The 24,057-nt window shown below is 44.7% G+C and overlaps 1 protein-coding gene across 1 annotated transcript in view; it reads left to right on the top strand.

The window, feature by feature from the left end:
• madd (MAP-kinase activating death domain) overlaps nt 1-24,057 on the top strand; it is a 145,307-nt gene that overhangs the window by 7,283 nt on the left and 113,967 nt on the right. The window contains exons 3-6 of the mRNA XM_072592876.1: nt 540-1,115; nt 14,058-14,361; nt 21,247-21,378; nt 22,428-22,541. Of these exons, the coding sequence (XP_072448977.1) occupies nt 540-1,115; nt 14,058-14,361; nt 21,247-21,378; nt 22,428-22,541 (1,126 nt within the window). The remainder of the gene's footprint in view (nt 1-539; nt 1,116-14,057; nt 14,362-21,246; nt 21,379-22,427; nt 22,542-24,057) is intronic.

The following is a 24,057-nucleotide window of genomic DNA, read 5'->3' as shown; positions in this document are numbered from 1 at the left end:
TTTGCACGAGAAGGTGCACAAGCTGTTTCCTTCATCCCCAGCAGCAATGTGTGCGTCCCTGGGCACTCTGTTTCAAGTTTCACTCTACTCAGCAAATCATTTGAACAGGCTGTATGTCGAGTGCACTGTCACAGCACCATGTGGTGCAAGACTGGCCTGAGATGGTACTGATCTGATGTTTCAGCATCACTGCTTGTGAGGAGGATGGGCAGGACTGCAGAACTGGTGAGGAGAATGTTATCTGATTGCTGTCCTGTTTCAGGGTCTGGGGGAAAGCCATTCTCAATGCAGTGCCATTGGCTGGAGGGAGGTACATTTGATTTTCTGGGCTTGTGAAGGTCTGGTTGGAGTCCTCGCTGTGGGGGTTGGTGCAGTAATGCTTGTGTTTTCATTTGGTTTGTGTTTGTTGCTGCTGTGGTTATCCGTGTGGTCATGGATTGGAGGCAGAATTCCACATATAGTCTGCAGTGGGATTGAGGGGCCTATTTGACAGCACTGTCAGGAGCTGAGTTGCTGTTTGTTTATTTCTGTGTATACAGGCTGCCGAGCAGTGAGAGCATTGCTCAGACCCCTGAGCTGCTGCGCCGTTACCCACTAGAGGACCACCAGGACTTCCCTCTCCCTCCAGACGTGGTGTTCTTCTGCCAGCCTGAAGGATGTCTCAGCGTGCGGCAGAGGCGCACCAGCCTGCGCGATGATTCCTCCTTCGTCTTCACCCTGACCGACAAGGACAGCGGAGTGATTCGCTACGGGGTCTGCGTAAACTTCTACCGCTCCTTCCAGAAGCGCAGCCGTGACAGGCCGGACCGGACCACTGCCAGGGGCAGTGCTGCAGAGACGCCAGACAACGAGCAGAACAACTCTGACAGCGGCTCTTCCCTGGCAACGCACAGCGCTGACTCCACCCCTGACATCAGTCGCTCGCCCAGGCTGAAACGGCAGCTGAAGAGTGGTAACCGATCCCGGAACAGTACCCTAACCTCACTGTGTATACTGAGCCATTATCCATTCTTCTCCACCTTCCGTGAGTGTCTGTACACCCTGAAACGGCTAGTGGATAGTTGCAGCGAGCGGCTCCTTATTAAGAAAGCAGGAAGTCTGAAGGGAATTCAAAGGTGAGTGTGTATTTACTGATGTTGTGCTTGAGCTGGCACATTTTGTTGGGATGAATGAGCAAGTCATGCAGTACTGAAATAAAAGCACAACACTGCAGATGCTGGAGATCAGAAATATTGCTCCAAAGAGTCGTCGGACTCCAAGTTAACTCCATGTTTCTGTCCATAGGTGCTGCCAGACATGCTGAGTATCTCCAGCAGGACCTGTTTTCACTTCACTCTCAATACTGCTTGATTGTTGATGTCTAATGTGAGTAAAGGAGCAAAAGGATCTCAGATTTATAGAATCCCTATAGTGCAGAAAGAGGCCATTTAGCCCACTGAGTCTACAGACAATCCCATCTGGACTCAGCTCCCTTCCCTTTCTCATTTTACCCCAGCTAATCTACCTAACCTGCACATCCATGGACTTTACAGGCCAAATTAGCATGGCCAATCCACCTAACCAGCACATAGAGTCGTAGAGATGTACAGCATGGAAACAGACCCTTTGGTCCAACCCGTCCATGCTGACCAGATATCCCAACCCAATTTAGTCCCACCTGCCAGCGCCCAGCCCATATCCCTCCAAACCCTTCTTATTCATATACCCATCCAAATGCCTCTTAAATGTTGCAATTGTACCAGCCTCCACCATATCCTCATCTTTGGACTTTTGAAGGAAATCCATGGGGAGAACATGCAAACTCTACACAGACAGTCACCCAAGGTTGGGATCGAACCTGTGTCCCTGGTGCTGAGGCTGCATGCTAACCACTAAGCCACTGTGGTGATTGGGAATCTCCAAATCACGAAGACTGTGAAGCTAATTAATTAGGCAATCAAATAACAAACTCTTGATAGGTAATATTGAAAAGCAGAAAGGTTATGTTGAACTTTGAAATAACCTTGGATAAACACTTGCAAAACTGTACTGTCATTCTATTACGAAAAGGGCAGGCCACTGTAGAAAGTCAATGACCTTTTCTGTCAGAAATAGGTACGTTTACTTTTACTGATGAATTCATTGTTCAGTCCTGTTTGCAATTCTTCTGTTAATAAAGCAATCACCCACAGACATGAATAATGTATGATCACGAGCTGATGAATGGCAAGTATTATTAGTGCTGCATAAGTACCAGGTAATGACCATTGTCCAATGGGAGAATCTCCAACTCAAGCCCATTGTCATGATCAGGGAAGGGTATACAATTGGCTAAAACCTTGAATGGGGAAGTGACACAATGGGAAATTCTCCAATTTGTAACTCCGTTCCAACTCGCCAAAGCTTGTCCACCATCTATAAGGCACATGTCAGGAGTGTGATGTAATGCTCTTCACCTTCCTGTATGGGTGCAGCTGCAACAACACTGAAGAAGCTTGACACCATCTGGGACAAAGTAACTCACTTGATTGGAACTGCATCCACTGTCCACACAACAGATGCTCAGTAACAGCAGTGTCTACTATTGATAAGATGCACTGCAGAAATTTACCAAATATCCTTATGCAGTGCCTTCCAAACCACTTCCATTTAGAAGGATCTAGATGGGTATATGAGTAGGAAGGGTTTTGAGGGATATGGGCCGGGTGCTGGCAGGTGGGACTAGATTAGTTTGGGGTATCTGGTCTGAGTGGACAAGTTGGACCGAAGAGTCTGTTTCCGTGCTGTATGACATCTCTTTGACAAGAGCAGTAGATACGTAGGAAGCTCCCCTCCAAGCTACTCACCTTAAGACTTGGAAGTATATCGTCATTCATTCACTGTTGCTGGGTCAAAATCCTGGAATTCACTTCATATTCCTTTTATTTAGCCAATATAGACAGTTGATTTATTGATTTATGGTGTAGTGGTTAAAACTGTTGTGAATGCGCAGCATGCTCAGGAATAGCTCCTCTTTTTACCTTGTGTTTAATTGAATCTTGTCAATTTGTTTTCCATTCACCAATCTGCTCAGCCTTGTCACTGGCTTCACTTAGCAGCTGGTGCTGACAGGCCTGGTGACAGGATCTTGGCCAGGTGGGATGGTAGCGGCTGGGAGAATGGGCACTTGCTGCCAACTCCTGTTCAGTGAATTCCAAAGCATGTGTTCCCCTTTCTGATTGTTTTCTCCCTGGTTTGGGTCTTCTTCATTCATTAGGTTAGCTTTTGTGGGATTTCCGACATGGTGGGAGTGAATCTTTGGAATTTTTTGTCCCATGGAGGCTGAGTTGAGGGAGATCAACAGATTTCACAATTTCAAAAACCAACAATTGATAGTTCCCTAGGGTGCAGTTACACTGGATTCTGCTGCTCCATGTTGCTGTGAAGTAGGGTGACTTTCATAGAATCATGCACTACAGTAAAGACCCTTCGGCCCATCTAGTCTACACTTAAAAAGAGGTGAGATGTAACCCACTTTCGAGCATCAATCCGTGGCCTTGCATGTTATGACATTTCAAGTGCTGATCCCACTACTTTGTAAAGTTTGTGAGGTGATCTGCCTGGACTACCTTCACAGGCGGTGTGTTCCAAATTGCTACTGCCCTCTGTTTTTACAATCCCTCCTAAATTTCAATTTAACATTAGGCCCCCATGTTATTGACCCTTCAAAATAGGGAACACCTGCTTCCTATCCACTAGGACCATGCCCCTCATAATCTTATACATATCTATCCTGCTGCTCCTTGGATGCTGTCTGAACTGCTGTGCTCTTCTAGCACCACTAATCCAGAATATCTATCAGGTCCCCTCTCAGCCTTCTCTGCTATAAAGAAAGCATCCCAAGCTTATCCGGCCTCTCTTCCATAGCTGAACTGCTGCATCCCAGGCAACATCCTGGTGAATCTCCTCTGTGTACCTTACAGTGCAATCACATCTTTCCTATGCTGTGGTGACTGGAACTGCATGTACTCGAGCTGTAGCCTAACCCAAGGTCTGTACAGCTCCAACAAAACCCCTCTGGTTTTGTAGGCTGTGCCTCGAGTGTTTTGTATGCCACCTTAACTACCCTACTAATCTATCCTGCTACCTTCAGGGATCTATGGACAAGCATCCTGTGATCCCCCTCTGTTGTTCTAAGCTTCCTAGTGTCCTGCCATTCATTGAGTTCTCCCTTACCTTATTGGTTCATCCAAAGTGCATGATCTCACATTTGTCAGGGTTAAATTCCATCTGTCATCTGACTAGGAGAAACTGAGGACTGCAGATGCTGGAGATCAGAGTCGAGAGTGTGGTGCTAGAAGAGCACAGCAGGTCAGGTAGCATCCGAGGAGCAGGAGAATCATCGACGTTTCGGGCATAGGCCATTCAGGAAATAAAGGGCTTTTGCCCGATACGTCGATACTTCTGCTCCTCGGATGCTGCCTGTCCTGCTGTGCTTTTCCAGCACCACACTCTCGACTCTGCCATCTGATTAATGTGTCAATATCCTCCTCACTAAGAACCACCTGGTGTCATTGTTAAACTAATTTAACATTCCAGACCACTCTCTTCCACGCCCTCCAAATCTCTTCTATAAGCTTCTCAACCTACAGAGTACAGGAAGCGGACTCCTCCTCAACAGGCATGGAATGGAATGTGAGATTGTCCCTGACCACAGAGGTTTCAGACAAGCTCTTGGTATTCAGATGACTCAGTGAAGCCTGTCTCTCCTCCTGCACCTCCCCACCACCACCTTTCCCCATCATGATTTAATCATGGATGAGGAATGTATCTGAAATAAACTGTGGAGAATAAAGTGAAATTGAATTCATAATTTGGCCAGTTTGAAGAAAATATTTGAAATGAAGGGAGCGACGCAGCTGTTAAGATTTTAGATAGAAGACTGACTTCAATAGGATGTGTCAGAGTCTGCAGTAAATAGGGAAGGTCTGTAAATAGATAAGAGACAGATGATCAGCAGGAGGTGTTTAAAAATAATGTAGTGCAGTACAGAATGAGTTCGCATCTCAAAGGGCTAGAGCTCCACTTTTTTTTTCAAAACAATAGGCATCATAAACCTGTAAAGAAATCACAGATCTTATGAATGGCAAAGAAAAGAGACAGCAAAACCTGAGAAACCAGAGTGTAAAAGCTACAGAGAAGGGGTTTTCAAAAGAAGCTTGCAATGAAAATATTAGAATTTTATGAGGAGAATAAGAGTGGTCGGGGACAGTATTGACTTTTGAAAGCTCCGGCTGAAATGTTGATTTTCCTGCTCGGATGCTGCCTGACCTGCTGTGCTTTTCCAGCACGACTCTAAACTTGACTCTAGTCTGCAGTCCTCACTTGCGCCTTTTTGAAAACTTCGGTCAAGTGACAATGAAGAAGTGGTGGAGATGTGGAATAACGATGGTGTGTCAGCTTTTACATTTTAGAAACACTGAATTAGGGACAGAGATTTTCCCAAATTAATAGGGACAAAATCACAGGAGTGAGGAAACTAATGACACTGAAGAGCGACCAATCCCTCAAGCCGTATGGTTTCCAGCCCAGAGTTTTAAAGGAAGTTGATGAGAACATTGCTGTTGACTCTTTTCAACTTCCACTCATCAGGACAGATACAAGAATGCCAACTTTCAAGGGAATGATCATGAAACCACCTAAGAAAAAGAGTGCTGTTTGTTTGGTGAGTAGATTCTGATTGGTTGAGGCATTTCCATGGAGAGTTCAGCAGGGGGAATTGCCCCAAAGGTTTTATTTAATTTTAAGAATGACAAGTTGAGATGTACCATTGGGAATGCACCAGGGAGCAGTGACCCAGAAACCTTACTTTTGTTGAAACGGCACAGTCCATGAACAAATTCCTTTTGCCTGCAGAAGCCTTGTGGATGAATATATGTAGGTTCTAACAAGAGTAAGTGTGTGACATTGCGAGGTTCTTAAATATAATTCTTGGCACCCTTTGGATTTTTCAGTAAGTGCTGCCCAATTTCAGAAACACATTGAATGCTGGACTTTAAATTCACGGTCTGGTTGATTGTGATCAGTATTCTTAGAAGTAGCCATAGGGGTATGGTATTTGATATGATGCATCCGTGGTTGAGTGCCCAGCCTGTGTTCCTGGCACCACATCAGAACTGAAATTCACCGACTATGTTACTCATTTGTGTGGTAAACAATGGCTTTTTGGCTTAATAGTAGCATCTTGTAAATGGAGAATGCCACTGATTTGCTGCTGCTGCATAGTAATGACGTGAAACAACTAGCTTCACCTGTTATTCAAATCTTTTGAGACTCTTTGCCCTTTCCAGATAATTAAAGCTAAACTGGGTGTGTCAGTCTTGTGGCCTGTTTATGACATTGTACAAGATATAAAGAATAACCTGGATTTGTAATCGGTGACCCTAGCTAGTTTTCTGAGGCGGTGGAACTAGAGCCTACCATGGTAGAGCTGGAATTTCATTTCAATGAATACATTAGAAAATAAACCTGGCCTTAGTAATGGTGACCATGCCAGTTATTGTCTAAACTAATATCCTTCAGGGAAGGAAATTTGCCATTCTGGTGGCAACATGAACACCAACTAGCCACCAAAAGACACGACCCACTATCACTAGTTTCCATACATACAGACAAAGAAGGACAACACTTTGACTGGGACAACACACACATCCTAGGAAAGGCAAAACAAAGACACACACGAGAATTCTTAGAGGCATGGCATTCTAACCAGAACATTGTCAATAAACACATCGATTTAGATCCCATCTACCTTCCTTTGGGAAAAAAAGAATCAGAAATGACATCACCCGCCTTAAGAAATCAAGACCTATCAATAGAGAGGCAGGGCATATCACCAGCGCTTCACCGGAGACTCTCACTGATGTGACCTAGTCATGGTGACGAAACTTCTAAGAACAAACTTTCCAGCTCAGCGAGCTAACTTACTTACCATCAGCCTGAGCTACAAATATTCTCAAACATTGCTAAGACTTATCTCGTATTCCCTGGCATTTAAAAAGTCTCGGAGTAAATTGATTAAAATCCTTGCGTTATTAAAGGAAGGTGGATAGAAGCTATGGTAGAGAGCCTAGGACTAGTCTAAGCAGTAGAGGTAGAAAGCAGGAAACAAAAGGGCAGTTGGCTCAGCATCTATCATAATAAAAAATGTGACAAGTTACGATTAAAGACAATATAATGGGGCACTTGATAAGGTCAAGGTAATCAGGCGGATGTGGTTTTGTCAGAGGGAAATCATGTTGAACTAATTTATTAGAGTTCTTTGAAGTAGAAACTTGAGGTGGATGAATTGTTTAGATTTCTAAGTGGCATTTAATAAGGTGCCATGTCAAAGGCTACTGCAGAAAATAAAAGCTGATGAGGTATGGAGTAACATTAACATGGATTGAAGATTGACTCACTAAAAGCAGACGGACAGTGGGAATAAATGAGTCTTCTCAGGCAGGATGTCACGAGTGATGTACCACAGGGGTCAGTACTGGGGCCCTCAACTCTTTACAATTTAAACATTTGGATGAAGGAATTGAAAGCATGGTGGATAAATTTGCTGATGACACAGATATAGGTAGGAAAGTGAGTTGTGAGCAGGATGTAAGGAGCCTACAAAGGGACATAAATGGGTTCCATGAGTAGGCAAGGATCTGTCAAATGAAGTGCAATGCGGAAAAGCATGAAATTGTCCATCAAATATTATTTAAGTGGTGAGAAGTTGCAGAGCTCTGCGATATAGAGAGATCTGGGTGTCCTAATTCATGAAACACAGGTGGTTCGTATGCAGGTAATCAGGGAAGTGAATAAAGTGTTTTAGTTTTTTTGCCAAGGGAATTAAATGCGAGAGTAGGGAGATTATGCTTCAGTTATGAGCAGTTCAAAGGCTTATTAGATTAATACCCGGAATGAGCGGAGTGCCTTTTTGAGGAAAGTCTAGATAGGCTAGGCCTGTGTCCTCTGGAATTGACTCAATTGAAACTTACAAGATCCTGAGGGGAATTGACCAGGTGGATGTGGAAAGGATGTTTCCTGTTGTGGGAAAATCTATCATTGGGAGTCATAGTTTAAAATTGTCACCCTTCTAAGACAGATGAGACAATGTTTCCACAGAGGGTTGAGTGTCTTTGGAATTGCTTTCCTCACAGGGTTGTGGATGCAGATTCTTAAGGCAAGGGTAGATAGATTCTTAATTACCAAGGGGATGAACGTTATTGGGGATATGCAAGAATGAAGAAGGGGTTAAATCTGGTCAGCCATGATCTTATTAAATGGTGGAGCAGGCTGGAAACACTGAGTGGCTGACTCTGGTTCCTTGTTTTTGTATGTTCATATGTATCTGACTGAGGAACTCTGGTTCTGTAATTACCAAGAAAATGTTTATTGTCAACTAATTCTCTTTAATTGTCATAGACACTATGTCTTGACCGTCTTTGTGTGCTTGCCTATTTGCGAAGGCTAATTTCAAGAAGGGGTGGAGTTTAAGCTGAAGAGTTATAAGTTCACAATCACTATTTTCTGAATGCAATTAAAGAGAATCAGTTGACAATGAACATTTTCTTGGTAAGTACAGAACCCTGGTGAGTGTTTCCTTCCAACCCGGGTTCCTCAGTCAGATGCATATAAACATACAAAAACAAGGAACCGGAGTCAGCCACTCAATCGTGATAATGTTTCTCAAGAGGGGAAGGAGAAGTAACCTGGAAAACTATTGGAAGCAATTCTGAGGGACAGAAAGAATCAGCATTGGAAAGGCAGGGATTAATCAAGAACAGTTAGTATGGTTTTGAAAGGGGAATCATGTCTGACCAACTTGATTTGATTTTTTCGAAGAGGTAACCAAGTCTGTATATGCTTTTGATATCGTCTACGTGGACTGCAAGACTCTTGGTAAGCCTTGGCAAACTTATTGTGAAGGTAACAGCCCATGGAACAAGGACTAATTGGATCCACAATTGGCTGAGTGGCAAGAAACAGAGGGTAATGGTTGAGGGGTGTTTTTCTGAGTGGAACTATATTCAGTGAGGTCCCACAGGGGTCAGAATTGGTACCCTTCCTGTTTCTGATTTATATAAATGATTTAGATTTAAATGTAGGAGGGTTGATCAGTAAGTTCACAGACTATACAAAAATTGGTGGGATGGAGATAGTGAAGATGGTAGCCTTAGACTACAGGAGGATATAGATGGGCTGATCAGTAGCAAAAGCAATTTCATCTCAATAGAGAAGCAACAAAGATCAAAGGGACCTTGGTGTGTATGTACACCAGTCCCTTAAGGCATTTGGACAGGTAGATAAAATGCTTAAAGGCCATATGGTGTACTTGGCTTTATTAGTTGAGACATAGTTTAAGAGCATGGTTATTAGCCTAGAACTGTTCAGATTTTGGTTGGGCCACAACTAGCCTGGTACAGTTCTGGAATCTACATTATAGGAGGATGCAACAGCACTGGAGAGGGTGCAGAAGGGATTAACCAGAATATTTCCTGGGCTGGAGAGTTTGTTATGAAGAGCTTGAAGAAATGATTTGTTTTCCTTGGAGCTGAGAAGACTGAGATGGGATATGATTGAGATGTATAAAGTTATGAGGTGCATAGAATGGGTAGGCAGCAACTTTTCCCCTAATTCACTTTGGAAGGTTAAATTGCTAGCCACTGTGCCGCCCCAGATCCGTAACTTCGGAATGAGGATTGGCTCTAAGGGCTGGGTTGGTTGGATTGGGGTGCGATGCGGGGCTGGGCACGTGCTGTGGCTGGAGGAAGTGCTGCCCCTTCCCAGGGGGCCGGTGGCGACTCTGGTGCGTGCCGGGACCTTTGTGTGGATTTCCCCAGCTGCGGTGCCTGTCGTCCTTCCATGGCAGGCAAGTGGCCTCAGCTGGTGCCTAACAGACTTAGAACTGGCGTGGACCAGGGCAGTCTGGCTGTTTAATTAAAAACAAAACATTGCCAAGGCCACAGACAGGTATTGATGCAATGTGACTTCTGCCCAGTGTTCTAATAGCAGTGGGACATGGGTCAGTCGGTCCTCAGAGATAGGTGACTGCTGTTCCGAAGGGCTCCATTGCCCTCAGCTGGTCGAAAAAGGGTCATTTAACATTTTTAATGGAGTGGTGGGTAGATGAAGAAGGAAGTCAAACGTTATCAGGGTTAAGTCGGAATGTAGTTTCATGCTAATTAGACTGTCTTATTGTTTTATTTATTGAATTCAAACTTCACCACTTGACCACAGCTTCTGTATTCTTCAAAGTAACTGAAGTGGTGATCTTTGGGATAATTTACGGAAGACCATGGCCTCGTGGTATTATCGCTGGACTGTTAATTCAGAGATCTAGGAAATGTTTGGGTAACCATGGTATATGGTGGAATTCGAATTCAAGAAAGAAAAATGAATGTGGAATTGAGAGTCTACCAATGACCATGAATCCGTGGTTGATTGTCAGAACAATCCATCTGGTTCACTAATATCCTTTTAAGGAAGGAAATTGCCGTTCTTACCTCGTCTGGACTTTAGATCCACAGAAATGTGGTTGACTGCCCTCAGATTAGGGATAAGCAATAAATGCTGACCTAGCCAGTGCCACCCTCATTCTGTGGATGAATGTTAAAAAATTGAGAGGCACGTTATGTTCAGTTTTTGAAATTAATGTCCTGCTCTCATTTACAAATTACAAAAGACTGCAGTAATTTCCATTCAATGTGTTTGCTGATATGGATCTGCAAAGTTTCAATCTAATTGAATGATGTGAGATTTCATTTCCTGTACACAGGGTAGAGTGAATGACAAGATTGACGTGGGATCACTGACTCAGGCAGCAACTGATGGATCAAGAGAGATTAGCAACAGCTCCTTAACGGAAACTTGCTCAATACACTTTGTGTATCTGTCACCTTGCAGTTCCAAACCATTACAGCTTCCCTTCTCTATCCAGTGTTCAAAACCCCATCACTTTATGCCCCACTCGCTCGCCAGCTTTATACCTGACTCTGTGGGGGCCCCTCATTCACCCTTTCTATACTATACTGTCTCTGAACCACCTCCCTTACAGTCTCTATATCCCACTGTCTGCCCCCTCTCAATTGCTCTTCCAACACCCCACTGTGTCTGACCCCCCTCACTCATCCTCTCTATGCCTCAGTGTCTGATCCCCCTCTCTCACCCTTTACACCCTACAATTTCTAACCCCTCTCATTTGCCCTGTCTATACCCGACTGTGTCCAACCTCCACCCCCCACTCGTAGAGTGATTGAGTCAAACAGCATGACAGAGTCCATAGGTTCATAAGATATAGGAGCAGAATTAATCCATTTGGCCCAATGAGTCAATCATGGCTAATATGCTCCTCACCCACATTTTCCTGTGTTATCCCCATAACCCTTCAACCCATTACCAATTAAAAATCTGTCTAAACTCCTTTTAATTTACTCACTATCCCAGCATTCACTGCACTTTGGAGTAGTGAATTCCACAGATTCACAATCCTTTGGGAGAAATAGTTTCTCTTCAACTCGGTTTTAAATTTGCTACCTCTCATCCTAAATGTGGCATAACAGGAAGCATCCGCTCCACATCTATTTTATTTCTACCTAAGTCCAGATGTATTACATCTACAGGATCCCCATTATCCACTTCACTTGGTAAATCTTCAAAGAACTCTAGCAAATTAGTCAAACGTGATTTGCCCTTAATAAAACCATGCTGACTCTGTTGAATAATTTCCCAACAACAGATGTTGAACTAACTGGTCTGTAACTTCCCACATATTACCTGCCTCCCTTTTTGATTAAGGGCGTTACATTAGCATTTTTCCAATCCACTGGAACTTTTCCCGTGTCCAGGAAGTTTTGGAATATTGTAACTAATCAATCCACTATCTGTGCCACCACTTCCTCCAATATCCTAGGGTGTGGATAATCAGACCAGGGGCACTTGTCTATCCTCAATCCTAATGTTTTGGTGAGTACCTTTTCCCTATCAATGTTGATTGTTTGAAATTCTACCCTTTCTATTGCCTCTGACTTGCCCATTTCAATAGGAATAGTACTATTGCCATCACCGTGAAAGCTGAGGTGAAGTATTAGTTTAGCATCTGTCATTTCAGTAGTCCCCACTGTTAATCATCTTCCAAAGGACCAGCACTCACCTTAATGACTCTCTTCCCTTTTATATACCAATAGAAGCTTTTGCAATCCTTTTTGATATTTTCTGCTAGTTCTCTTTTGTAATTTACCTTTGCTCTTTTTTATTAATTTTTTAGTATCTCTGTTTGTGTTTGAACGTTTCTCAGTCTTCCAGCCTGCCACTGGCCTTTGCAATGTGGTACACCTTAGTTTTTGACTTTATATTGTCCTTGACCACCTCGTTTAGTCATGGATTTTTTTTTTACTTCCCCCTTACTATTTTTCTTCCTCTCTGGGATACATTTTAGTTATGAGGAATTGAGTAGCTTCTTAAACATCTGACATTGCTGTCTTACATTTTAGCCTACTTGCACAATCTACACGAGCCAAATCTGTCCTCATGCCTGTGTAATTTCCTTTGTTTAGTTCCAGAATACAACTGTGGGACTCCACTTTCTCAACCTCAATCTGAATTTTGAACTCTGTCATACTATCGTCACCACTCTCTAGAGGATCCTTAACAATGACGTCATCAAATAATCCGTCCTCATTACCCAAAACCAAATCTAGGGTAGCCTGCTCCCTGGTTGGTTCTACAACATACTACTCCAAGAAACAATTTCTAATACATTGAATGATTTCTGCCCCCAGGCTACCCTTGCCAATTTAGTTCTTCCAATCTGTGGGCATGTTAAAATCACCCATTATTATTGCCGTACCTTTCTTAGAAACATCCAATATTTCTTGCTTTATACTGTGCCCCACTGCAGAGCTACTGTTTGGGGCCCCATAGATTATACCTACCAAGTACTACTTCTCTTTGTTTTTTTTAATTTCAACCCAGACTGATTCCACATCTTGATCTCCCGTGCTTATGTCATTTTTCAATACAACACTGATCCCATTCTTTACCAGCAAAGCGACACCACTACCTTCAGTCCAAATCATCCATGCCAACCAAGTTTCTCAGGCTAAGCTAGTCCCATTTGCCTGCATTGTGCTGTGTCCAACCCACTGTGTTCATTCCTCCGATTCCCCCATCTCCAACCCATTGTCGCTAATCCCCCTCACTCTCCCTGTCTTGAAGCCACTGAGTCTAATCTCCGTCACCCACTGAGTCTAATCTCCGTCACCTACCCTCTCTCTAACCCACTGTCCAATCCACCTCATTTGCTCTTTGTTTCAGGCATGGGGTGTATGTGGGCTGAGAGAAGATCATGTGTTATATACCTTGATCATATTACACTCCTGTTTTTGCTGGTCAGAAAGGAATCCTGGGCATTAGGCAGCATTGTCCACTTGGTGTAAGGGCTTTTATTGTTCTGAAAAATAAACATAATCTGACTTTATGTAGTTTGCTTATTAACTGGGAATATCATCAGCTGGACCAGCATGCATTGCCCATCCCTGGTTGTCCTTGAAAAGGTGGTGGTAGGCTGCTGCTTGAACCGTTGTCGTTTTTGGGTGTAGGTTGAGCCACCATGCTGTTAGGGAGGGAATTTCATTGTTTTTACCCAGCGACGGTGAAGGAATGGTGATATATTTTCAAGTTAGGATGGGGAGTGGCTTGGAGGGGAACTTGAGCGGTGAGGGGGGGGTGGGAGGAATGATGTTGTCAAAGGATCTTTGGTGAATTTCTGCAGTCCATCTTGTCAATAGTACACTCTGCTGCTCCTGAGCGTTGGTGGTGGAGGGAGTGGATGTTTGTGGCTGTGGTGCCAGTCAAGTTGGCGGCTTTGTCCTGAATGGTATTGAGCTTGTGTTGTTGGAGCTGCACCCATCCGGGCAAATCTTCCATCACTCCTGAGTAGTACCTTGTGGATGGTGGACAGACTGTTATTGTGCTGAGGGGCAGGGTTGTCCTGACTGAGGCTTTGCTCGGACCCAAGTCAGTGCACTACCAGGTAACCGGATGGTTCATTTCTTTGTTTGCAGAGACACCATGTGGCGGTTGTTCACAGGCTCCCTGACTGTCGAGGAGAAGTCCAGTGTCATCCTGCACGATGTGCGAGAGATTGAGTCGTGGATCTACAGGCTGCTGCACTCCCCTGTGCCTGTACCTGGCCAGAAGCGGGTGGATGTGGAGATATTGCCCCGAGACCTTCAGCCAGCACTCACCTTCGCTCTGCCAGATGTGGCCCGCTTCAGCCTGGTGGACTTTCCACTGCATCTGCCCCTGGAGCTGCTCGGAGTGGAGCCCTGTCTCCAGGTGCTGAGCTGCATCCTGTTGGAACACAAGGTGAGACACAGCTCTGCCTGTTCAACAGGTCAGGGACAACCAGCAGTGTGCAGCACAGCTGAGACTTCACCCTGAGCTGTGACCAGAGAAGTGACCTAGAGCACAGCTTCACATTGAACCCTGACCGGAGTAGTGATCTACAGCATGACCCCATACTGAACCATGACCAGCGTAGTGACTTTTAGAGAATTGATTCTGAAGACAAGCAATTCAAAATCATGGCAGTTTGATGAGTAACTCCCTGTCACCCGATGAGCTGATTGATAATACCTGGTGTCAGTTTCAACACATGCAGCAGTGCTTTGGATGTGTTGAAATTGATGGGATGGGATTCAAGGGGCTAATTAGCAATTAATTGGAGTAGTCCAGACTAGCCCAAACATACCAATCCAGTCCAACCATACCAACACAATCTAATCCAGACCAGCCCAGCTGCACTAATTCAGTCCAGTCTAGTCCAGACCAGCCCAACCATATCAATCCAGTCCAGACCAACCCACCCATACCAATATACTCCAGTCCAGACCAGCCCTGCTGTACCCATGTAGTCCCATTTGGTCCAGACCTGCCTCGCCATCCCAATGCAATACAGTCCTGTCCAGTCCCGTGCAGCCCAGGCGTACCAATACAGACCAGTCCAGCCCAGCAATAACAATACAGTCCAGTCTGGACCAGACTAACCCAGCTATACGAATACAGTCCATAGAATATAGTACAGCACAGTACAGACCCTTCAACCCACGATGTTGTACCGAGCATTTATCTTAATCTAAGATCAATTGAACCTATACATCCCTCAATTTACTGCCGTCCATGTGCTTGTCTAGCAATTGCTTAAATGTCCCTAATATCTCTGACTCTACTACCACCACTGGCAGTGCATTCCACGTGCTCACTACTCTCTGTGTAAAGAATCTACATCTAACATCTTCCTTATACCTTCCTCCAATAACCTTAACATTCTGATCTCTCATGACAGCCATTTCTGCCCTAGGGAAAAGTCTCTGGCCATCTACTCTATCCATACCTCTCATTACCTTGTACACCTCTATCAAGTCACCTCTCTTCCTCCTTCTCTGCCATGTGAAAAGCCCTAGCTCACTCAACCTTTCTTCAAAAGAGAAGCCCTCCAATCCAGGCAGCATCCTGGTAAATCTCCCCTATATCCTCTCTAAAGCATCTACATCCTTCCTATATTGAGGCAAGCAGAACTGGACACAATATTCCAGGTGTGGCCTAACCATGGTTTTATAGAGCTGCAACAAAACCTCACGGCTCTTAAACTCAATCTCCCTGTTAACGAAACCCAAAACACCACATACTTTCTTAACAACCCTATCAACTTGGATAGCAACTTTGAGAGATCTATATACGTGGACCCGAAGATTCTGCTGTTCCTGCACACTGCCAAGAATCCTGTCTTTAACCCTGTATTCAGCATTCAAGTTTGACCTTACAAAATGAATCACTTCACATTTATCGAGGTTGAACTCCATCTGCCACTTCTCAGTCCAGCCTGCATCCTGTCAATGTCTTATAGCCTGCAACAGCCCTCAACACTGTCTACAACATCACTGACCTTTGTGTCATTGGCAAACTTACTAACCCACCCTTCCACTTCTTCATCCAAGTCATTTATTAAAAACCACAAAGAGCAGAGGCCCAAGAACAGATCCCGGTGGGACACCACTAGTCACTGACCTTCAGGCAGAATATTTTCTATCTACTACCACTCGCTGTCACCTTTTGGCCAGCCAATTCTATATCCAGACATCCAAATATCCCTATATCCCATATCTCCTAACTGGTCCACAGCGTTTTCACTATCAACAAGGCTCCTCTCTCTAGTGAATACTGAAGCAAAAATCTCATTTAGGGCCTCCCCTACCTCTTCAGACTCCAGGCACAAGGTCTCTCCACTATCCCTGATCGGCCCTACCCTCTGATCATTCTCTTAATCGTCATGTATGTGCAGAACGCCTTTGGGTTTTCCCTAATCCTTCCTGCCAAGGCTTTTTTGTGTCCCCCCCCACCCCCGAGCTCTCCTCAATCCATTTTTGAGTTCTTTTCTAGCTACCCTGTAATCCTCTAAAGTTGTGCCAGATCCTTGCTTCCTCAGCATTAAGTAAGCTTCCTTCTTCCACTTGATGAGAATCTCCTCTTTTGTCATCCAAGGCTCCTCCACCTTACCATTCCTTGCCTATCTCAGTGGGACCAAGTTATCCAACACTCCCAACAAGTGCTCTTTAAACAGCCTCCACATTTCTGTTGTGAATTTCCCATAAAATAATTGTTCTCCAAAGCTCCTGTCTAAAACAGTATAATTTCCCCTCCCCCAATTAAATACCTTCCTGTCTGCTCCTGTCCCTCTCCATGGCTATGGTAAAGGTGAGGCTGTTGTGGTCACTGTCACAGAAATGCTCTCCCACCGAGAGATCTGACACCTGGCCTGGTTCGTTGCTTAGCACCAAATCCAATATGGCCTCCCCCAGTTGGCCTACCTACATATTGATTCATGGATCGTTTCTGGTCACACCCGAATCGTCTCCATCCAGACTATCTGTACTAAGGAGGTTCCAGGTTCCAATCCATATTGGGGCAGTTGAAGTCACCCACAACAATAACTCTGTTACATCTGCACCTTTCCAAGATCATCTGCTCAGTCTGTTCTTCTATCTCTCTGCTGCTATTGGGAGAGGGGGTGGGGGGGGGGGGGGGGGGGGGGGGGGGGGGGTGGAAGGGTGGGGGGGGGGGGGGAAGCAGTTCTGTAGAAAACCCCCAATAAAGGGACTGTTCCTTTCCTGTTACTGTCTTCCACCCATACTGACTCAGTAGACAAACCTTCCAACAACCTCCTTTTCTGCAGCTGTATACACTCTCTAATCAACAATGATACTCTCCCTCCTCTTTTTAACCCGATTATTTTTAAAAGATCTAAACCCTGGAACATTCAGCAACCATTCCTGCTCCTGTGAAATCCATGTCACCCTTATGGCCACAACATCATAGTTCCAAGTACTGATTCATCACTCTTATTCCTGACACTCCTTGTATTGAAATTGACACACTTTAACCCACCCCTTTGCCATGTCAACTGTGTACCTTTCCTGACAGACTCTCTGCATTCTATATCTGCTTGTTCAACACTACCTTCTCCTCTGATCTGTAGCTTCGGTTCCCATCCCCCTGTCAAACTAGTTTAAACCCTCCCAAATCTCCCACCCAGGATATTGGTGCCCCTCCAGTTTAAGTGCAGCCTGTCTTAATGTACAGGTCCCACCTTCCCCAGAAGGTACCCCAATGGTCTACATATCTGAAGTCCTTCCCCCTGCACCAGCCCAGTAGCCACGTGTTTAGCTACACTCACTCCCTGTTCCTCGCCTCGCTAGCATGTGGCAATAGTGATCCTGAGATTACTACTTTGCTCGTCCTGCTTTTTAGCTTCCAACCTAACCTCTAAAGTCACTTTTTAGATCCTCATCCCTTTTCCTAGCTATGTCATTGATGCCAATGTGCACCACAACTTCTGGCTGCTCACCCTCCCCCTTCAGAATCTTATAGACTTGATCAGAGACTTCCTGCATCCTGGCATCTTGGATGCAACATACCTTCTGGGAATCGCGTTCATGACCATAGAATCTCCTGTCTGTTTCTCTAACTATTGAGTCTCCTACCACAAGCGCTTTTCTATTTTCTCCCCTTCCCTTCTGAGCCACAGAGCCAGGCTCAGTGCCAGAGACCTGGTACTATGGCTTTCCCTTCAGAGGTTGCTCCCCCCAACAGTATCCAAAGTGGTATACTTGATATTGAAGGGAACGGCCACAGGGGACCACTGCATTCTTTGCCTGCTCCCTTCTCATCCCCTAACTGTAACCTATCTACCTTATTCCTGTCCTGAGGTGAGGCTACCTCCCTGAAACTCCTCTCTATTACCCCCTCTGCTCCCGAATGATCTGAGGTTCATCCAGCTCCAGTTCCCTAACATGGTTTTCAAGAAGCTGGAGTTGGGTGTACTTGCCGCAGATGAAGTCAGTGGGGACACTAATGATGACCCTTACCATTAAGTGTGTAAGTCCTGCTAAGATTTGCTTTCTTAAAATGCAGCACCTCGCATTTATCTGAATTAAACTCCATCTGCTACATCTCAGCTCATTGGCCTATCTGATCAAGATCCTGTTGTAATCTGAGGTAACCTTCTTTGCTGTCCACTACACCTCCAATTTTGGTGTCATCTGCAAACTTACTAACTATACTTCTTATGTTCACACCCAAATCATTTATGTAAATGATGAAAAGTAGAGGATCCAGCACTGATCCTTGTGGCACTCCATTGGTCACAGGTCTCCAGTCTGAAAAACAATCCTCCACCACCACCCTCTGTCTTCTACCTTTGAGCCAGTTGTATATCCAGATGGCTAGTTCTCCCTGTATTCCATGAGATCTCACCTTGCTCACCAGCCTCCCATGGGAAACCTTGTTGAACGCCTTACTGAAGTCCATATAGATCACATGTACCGCTTTGCATTCATCAATCGTCTTTGTTATTTCTTCAAAAAACTCAAGCAAGGTCATGAGACATGATTTCCCACTCTCAAAGCCATGTTGACTCTCCCTAATCAGTCCTTGTCTTTCCAAATGCATGTACGTCCTGTCCCTCAGGATTCCCTCAAACAACTTGCCCACCACCAAGGTCAGGCTCACTGATCTATAGTTTCCTGGCTTGTCATTACCATCCTCCTTAAACAGTGACAGCATGTTAGCCAACCTCCCATCTTCTGGCACCTCACCTGTGACTATCGATGGTACAAATATCTCAGCAAGAGGACCAGCAAACACTTCCCTAGCTTCCCACAGAGTTCAAGGGTACACCTAATCAGGTCTTGGGGATTTATCCACTTTTATGCATTTCAAGACATCCAGCACTTCCTCCTCTATAATATGGACACTTTTCAAGCTATCACTATCCCTACATTCTATATCTTCATGTCCTTTTCCACAGTAAATACTCGTTTAGTATCTCCCCCATTTTCTGAGGTATTTTAGGTATTTCAAGAGACTATTGATAAATCTAGTAACTCACTGAATCGGCGCACAGAATCTTTTGTTTGGTTAGAGCAGAAGGATGGGTGGGAGACACTATCTAAATAGTGTTTTGGGTAAAGCAACTACCCAAATATATTGCCTCACTTGTCCCCTGTCTGTTCTTGCTCAGCTTGCACTATATGGCCATTCACAAGAAAAGTTATTAAAGGATTATTTTACCTTCCCGGTAGCCCCGTTCCTCGCTCTCACCGCCCCTGCTGCTGCAAAAATGGAGTCCAGTCCAGATCAGACCATAATCCAGTACAGTCTCTCTCAGTCCAGCCCAGCAGTATCAAGGTAGTCCACCCCAGCTGTGCCAATGTAATACAGTCATAGTCACAGAGCTGTACAGCACAGCAGCATACTGTTTGGTTCAACACATCAATATCAACCAGGTATCCTAAAGAAATCTAGTCCCGTTTGCCAGCATTTGGCTGATATCCCTCTAAACCCTTCCTATTCATGCCCATCCAGATGTCTTTTAAATGTTGTAATTGTATTAGCCTGCACCACTTCGTCAAGCAGCTCACTTCGTATACGCACCATCCCCTCTGCGTGAAAAAGGTTGCTCCTTAGGTCCCCTTTAAATCTTTCCCCTCACCTTCAACCGATGCCTTCTAGTTTTGGACTCGCCCACCCAGTGGTCAAAGCCTTGTCTATTCACCCTATCCATGCCCATCGTGATTTTATAAACCTCTATCCACAGTCCTCTAGCTTGTCATTCCAATATTTCATCCAGAAGGCAGCCTATTGGGCCTGTATGGAATCCCCCCAAACTTCCCCGCGCCTTTTTGAATGTTCCCCTCTGCCCCCTCCACCTCCCCATTCTGGGGTAGATTTACCCTCAATTAGCTACACCCAGTTTATTTTGGCCAGATCCTGTTTTATTTTAGTGAAATCTGCCTTACCCCAATCCAAAATCTTTTTTTGTGGAGCAGCTTTTATGATTAGATTACTTACAGTGTGGAAACAGGCCCTTCGGCCCAACTATTCTACACTGACCCTCCGAAGAGTAACCCACCCAGACCCATTTCCCTCTGACTAATGCACCTAGCACTATGGGCAATTTAGCACGGGCATTGAAACTTTAACAAAGTGTTGTGGTCACAGTCACTAAAATGCTCCCCCACTGTCACCATGAACACCTGTCTGCTTTGATGGGAATTAGGTCCAGCATTTTGTTGCCCCTTGTAGGACCATTCACATGTTAATGCAAAAACGTATACATTTAAAGAAATCTGCCTCCTGTAAACCCTTTGCACAATGACTTTCTCAATTAATGTGAAGGCAGTTGATATAATTATTATTTATATGCACCTTAGTGAATGTCTACATATCTGCTCCTCAATTGTCTGCTGACCGTTTGGGGCCTAGAATGTACTCCCAGTAAAATCATTGCCTCCTGAAGAAGGGCTTATTCCCGAAACGCCGATTCTCCTGCTCCTTGGATGCTGCCTGACCTGCGCTTTTCCAGCAACACATTTTCAGCTCTGATGTCCAGCATCTGCAGTCCTCACTTTCTCCTTGATATTCCCAAGTTCTACCCACAAAGCCGCTTTGAGTCTTCCAAGGTATCATTCCTCAGTGCAGTAACTGATTCCTGAGTCAATAATGTGACGTCACCTCCAGTTTTGCACCTCCCCTGTCCTACCTGAAGATCCTGGACCTCAGAATGTTAACTTGCTCGTCTTGTCCGATCTTCGACCACGTTGCTGTGTTGGCAACAACATCACAGTTCCATATACACAAATGCATGTCCTTCATTCATCTACCTCACTTCAAATATTTTCTGCTTCCTTCCAGGTGGTGCTGCAGTCCCGAGACTACAATGCGCTATCCATGAGTGTAATGGCATTTGTCGCAATGATTTATCCACTGGAATACATGTTCCCGGTGATCCCCTTGCTTCCCACCTGCATGGCCTCGGCAGAACAGGTAGAGGGGGCAGTAGAGGCAAATCAGTATTCTGTATCAACTGAGGCATTGGACATGATAGGCAGTCTAAGTCCCCTGTTGTATGCTTCACGCAGAGAGGTTCCTGGGTCCTAAACAGATGGCAGCATAACTCGATAATGTTGTCCGGCATCAAATTGTAAAGATGGTGATCAGCAACTGATGCTATTGGGAGTCCCCTCTCTCTCACTCCTCCAGTCTTTAGAGGAGTGTAGTACATGTGCTGAAAAGCTGGGGCTGTTGATAAATTTCAGGACCTTCATGGGGTAGTTTTTATCTGTGTGCGTATATGGGGGTGTGGTTTCTATCCTATGTAAATTGATGGAGTGTGGTTTCTGTCGTGTGTATTGATGGGAGTGTAGTTGGTATCTATGTATATTAATAGGCTGTGGTTTACATCTGTATATTTTGAGGGTGTAGTTTATATCTTGTGTGACCTGATGGGGATGGTGATGTGCATCCTGTGTGTATTATCATAGAATCCCTACAGTGTAGAGCAGGCCATTCAGCCCATCAAGTCTGCACTGATGCTCTGAGGAACATCCCACCCAAAATTGCCCCCATTTCTGTAACCCTGCCTTTCCCATGGTTAATCTGCCTAGCCTGCACCTCGCTGGACATTATGGCCAATTTAGCACGGTCATTCGACCTAACCTACACATGATTGGATTGTGGGAAGAAACCCATGCAGACGGGGGAGAATGTGCAAACTCGATACAGATGATCGCCTGAGGTTGGATTCAAATCAGAGTCCCTGGTGATGTGAGGTAGCAGTACTATGTATTTTGATGAGGGTGTAGTTTATGTCTCACATGTCTTGATGGGAGTGCGGTTTACATCCTATGTCTCTTGTTGGGAATGTGATCTGTATCCTGTTTGTTTTGGGCATGTGCGCGTGTCTACGTGTGTGTATGGTTTGTATCCTGTGTTTTGTTGTGTGTGTGTGTGTGTGTGTGTTTTTGTGTGAGATCTCTCTCCTATTTGTTTTGATCTTTGTCCACCATTGACATTTTTGTATTTTTGTCCTCCAGCTACTGCTTGCTCCGACCCCTTACATCATTGGCGTTCCAGCTAGCTTCCTCCTCTATAAGACAGATTTTAAGATGCCAGATGATGTCTGGTTGGTTGACCTTGATGCTAACAAGGTAAGAACTAGTGTGAACCTGCATGCTGATAACATTGTTTCAGCTCTTCTACAGTTAGTCATTGAGATCTGCAGCACAGGCCTTTTGGCCCATCACATCCACACTGGTCAAAAATAATCACTTAGCTATTCACAATGCATTTTTCAGCACGTGGCCCTATCGCCTTACATGCCTTGGCATCACAAGTGCACATCTAAATCCTACTAAAATGTTATGAGGGTTTCTCCTTCGACCACCCTCACAAGCAGTGAGTTCTAGATTCTCACCACCCTTTGGATGAAAAAACTTTTCCTCACATCCCCTCGAAACCTTCTGCCCTTGCTGAAAATCTATGGCCCCTGGTCATTGATCCTGCTTCAAGGGGAAACGTTTCTTCCTGTCTCCATTATCTCTGCACCGCATAATTTTATAATCTCAATAACGCCCTCTTTGTCTCCTCCACTACAAGGAAAGCCATCCCAATCTATCCAATCTCTTCACTTTCCAGCCCAGGTAACATGCTGGTAAATCTCTTCAGCACCCTCTTCAGTGCTGTTACGTCCTCTGAACATGCGAGTTCCAGAACTGTACACAATACTCGAGCTGTGGCCTAACCAGCGTTTTATACAGTTCTAGCTGTCATGTTCTGCTTCCTGACACTCGGGCAATTGTGGATTCAATTTGCCAAATTTCATTGGGTCCCTTGGGCTCTTCGCTTTGCTATCAGTCTCTCACATTGGACCTTATCAAAAGCCTGGCTGCAGTTCAAGTAGACAACATTAAAAACATTGTCCTCATGTACAAACTTGGTCATAAGGACAATCACAGAGGTATGAAGGAAGGGTTGTCTAAGGTGGGCTGGTGCAATAGTCTGAGTATGCTCTGTAGATGAGCAGTGACAGACATTTAAAATGATAATTTATAACACTCAGCAAAATTCTATTCAGGAGAAACCATCCATGGTTAACAAGAGGTGGTAAAGGAGAGTTTCAAATCAAATGCTGAGGCAAACAAAGTGGCAAAAACTAATGGTTGGCCAGAAGATTGGAAATTTTTTTAGGAGCAAGCAGCAGATGACAAAAAAGTTAATAAAAGGGAGAACATTGTTTATGAAAGTGAGTTGGAAAGATGTATAAAATCTAGCAGCAAGCATTTTTACAGGATATTAAAAAAAGGAATAGCTGAAATGACTATGGGGTTCATGGAGAACAGGACAGGGGATTTGGTAAGAGAAAGTAGGGAAATGGCAGGTAATATAAACCAATATTTTGCACATTTGAAGATACTATAATCATCTTAGTGGGCGGCACGGTCGCACAGTGCTTAGCACTGCTGCCTCACAGCACCAGAGACCCGGGTTCAATTCCCGCCTCAGGTTACTGACTGTGTGGAGTTTGCATGTTCTCCCCGTGTCTGCGTGGGTTTCCTCCGGGTGCTCCGGTTTCCTCCCACAGTCCAAAGATGTGTAGGTCAGGTGAATTGGCCATGCTAAATTGCTCGTAGTGTTAGGTAAGGGGTAGATGTAGATGTAGGGGTC

The sequence above is a fragment of the Chiloscyllium punctatum genome, chromosome 22 (assembly GCF_047496795.1).
Source record: "Chiloscyllium punctatum isolate Juve2018m chromosome 22, sChiPun1.3, whole genome shotgun sequence".
In the NCBI taxonomy this organism is placed as follows: Eukaryota; Metazoa; Chordata; class Chondrichthyes; order Orectolobiformes; family Hemiscylliidae; genus Chiloscyllium; species Chiloscyllium punctatum.
The sequence above is the reverse complement of the archived record's forward strand: the minus strand, read 5'-3'. Positions and strand labels throughout refer to the sequence as shown.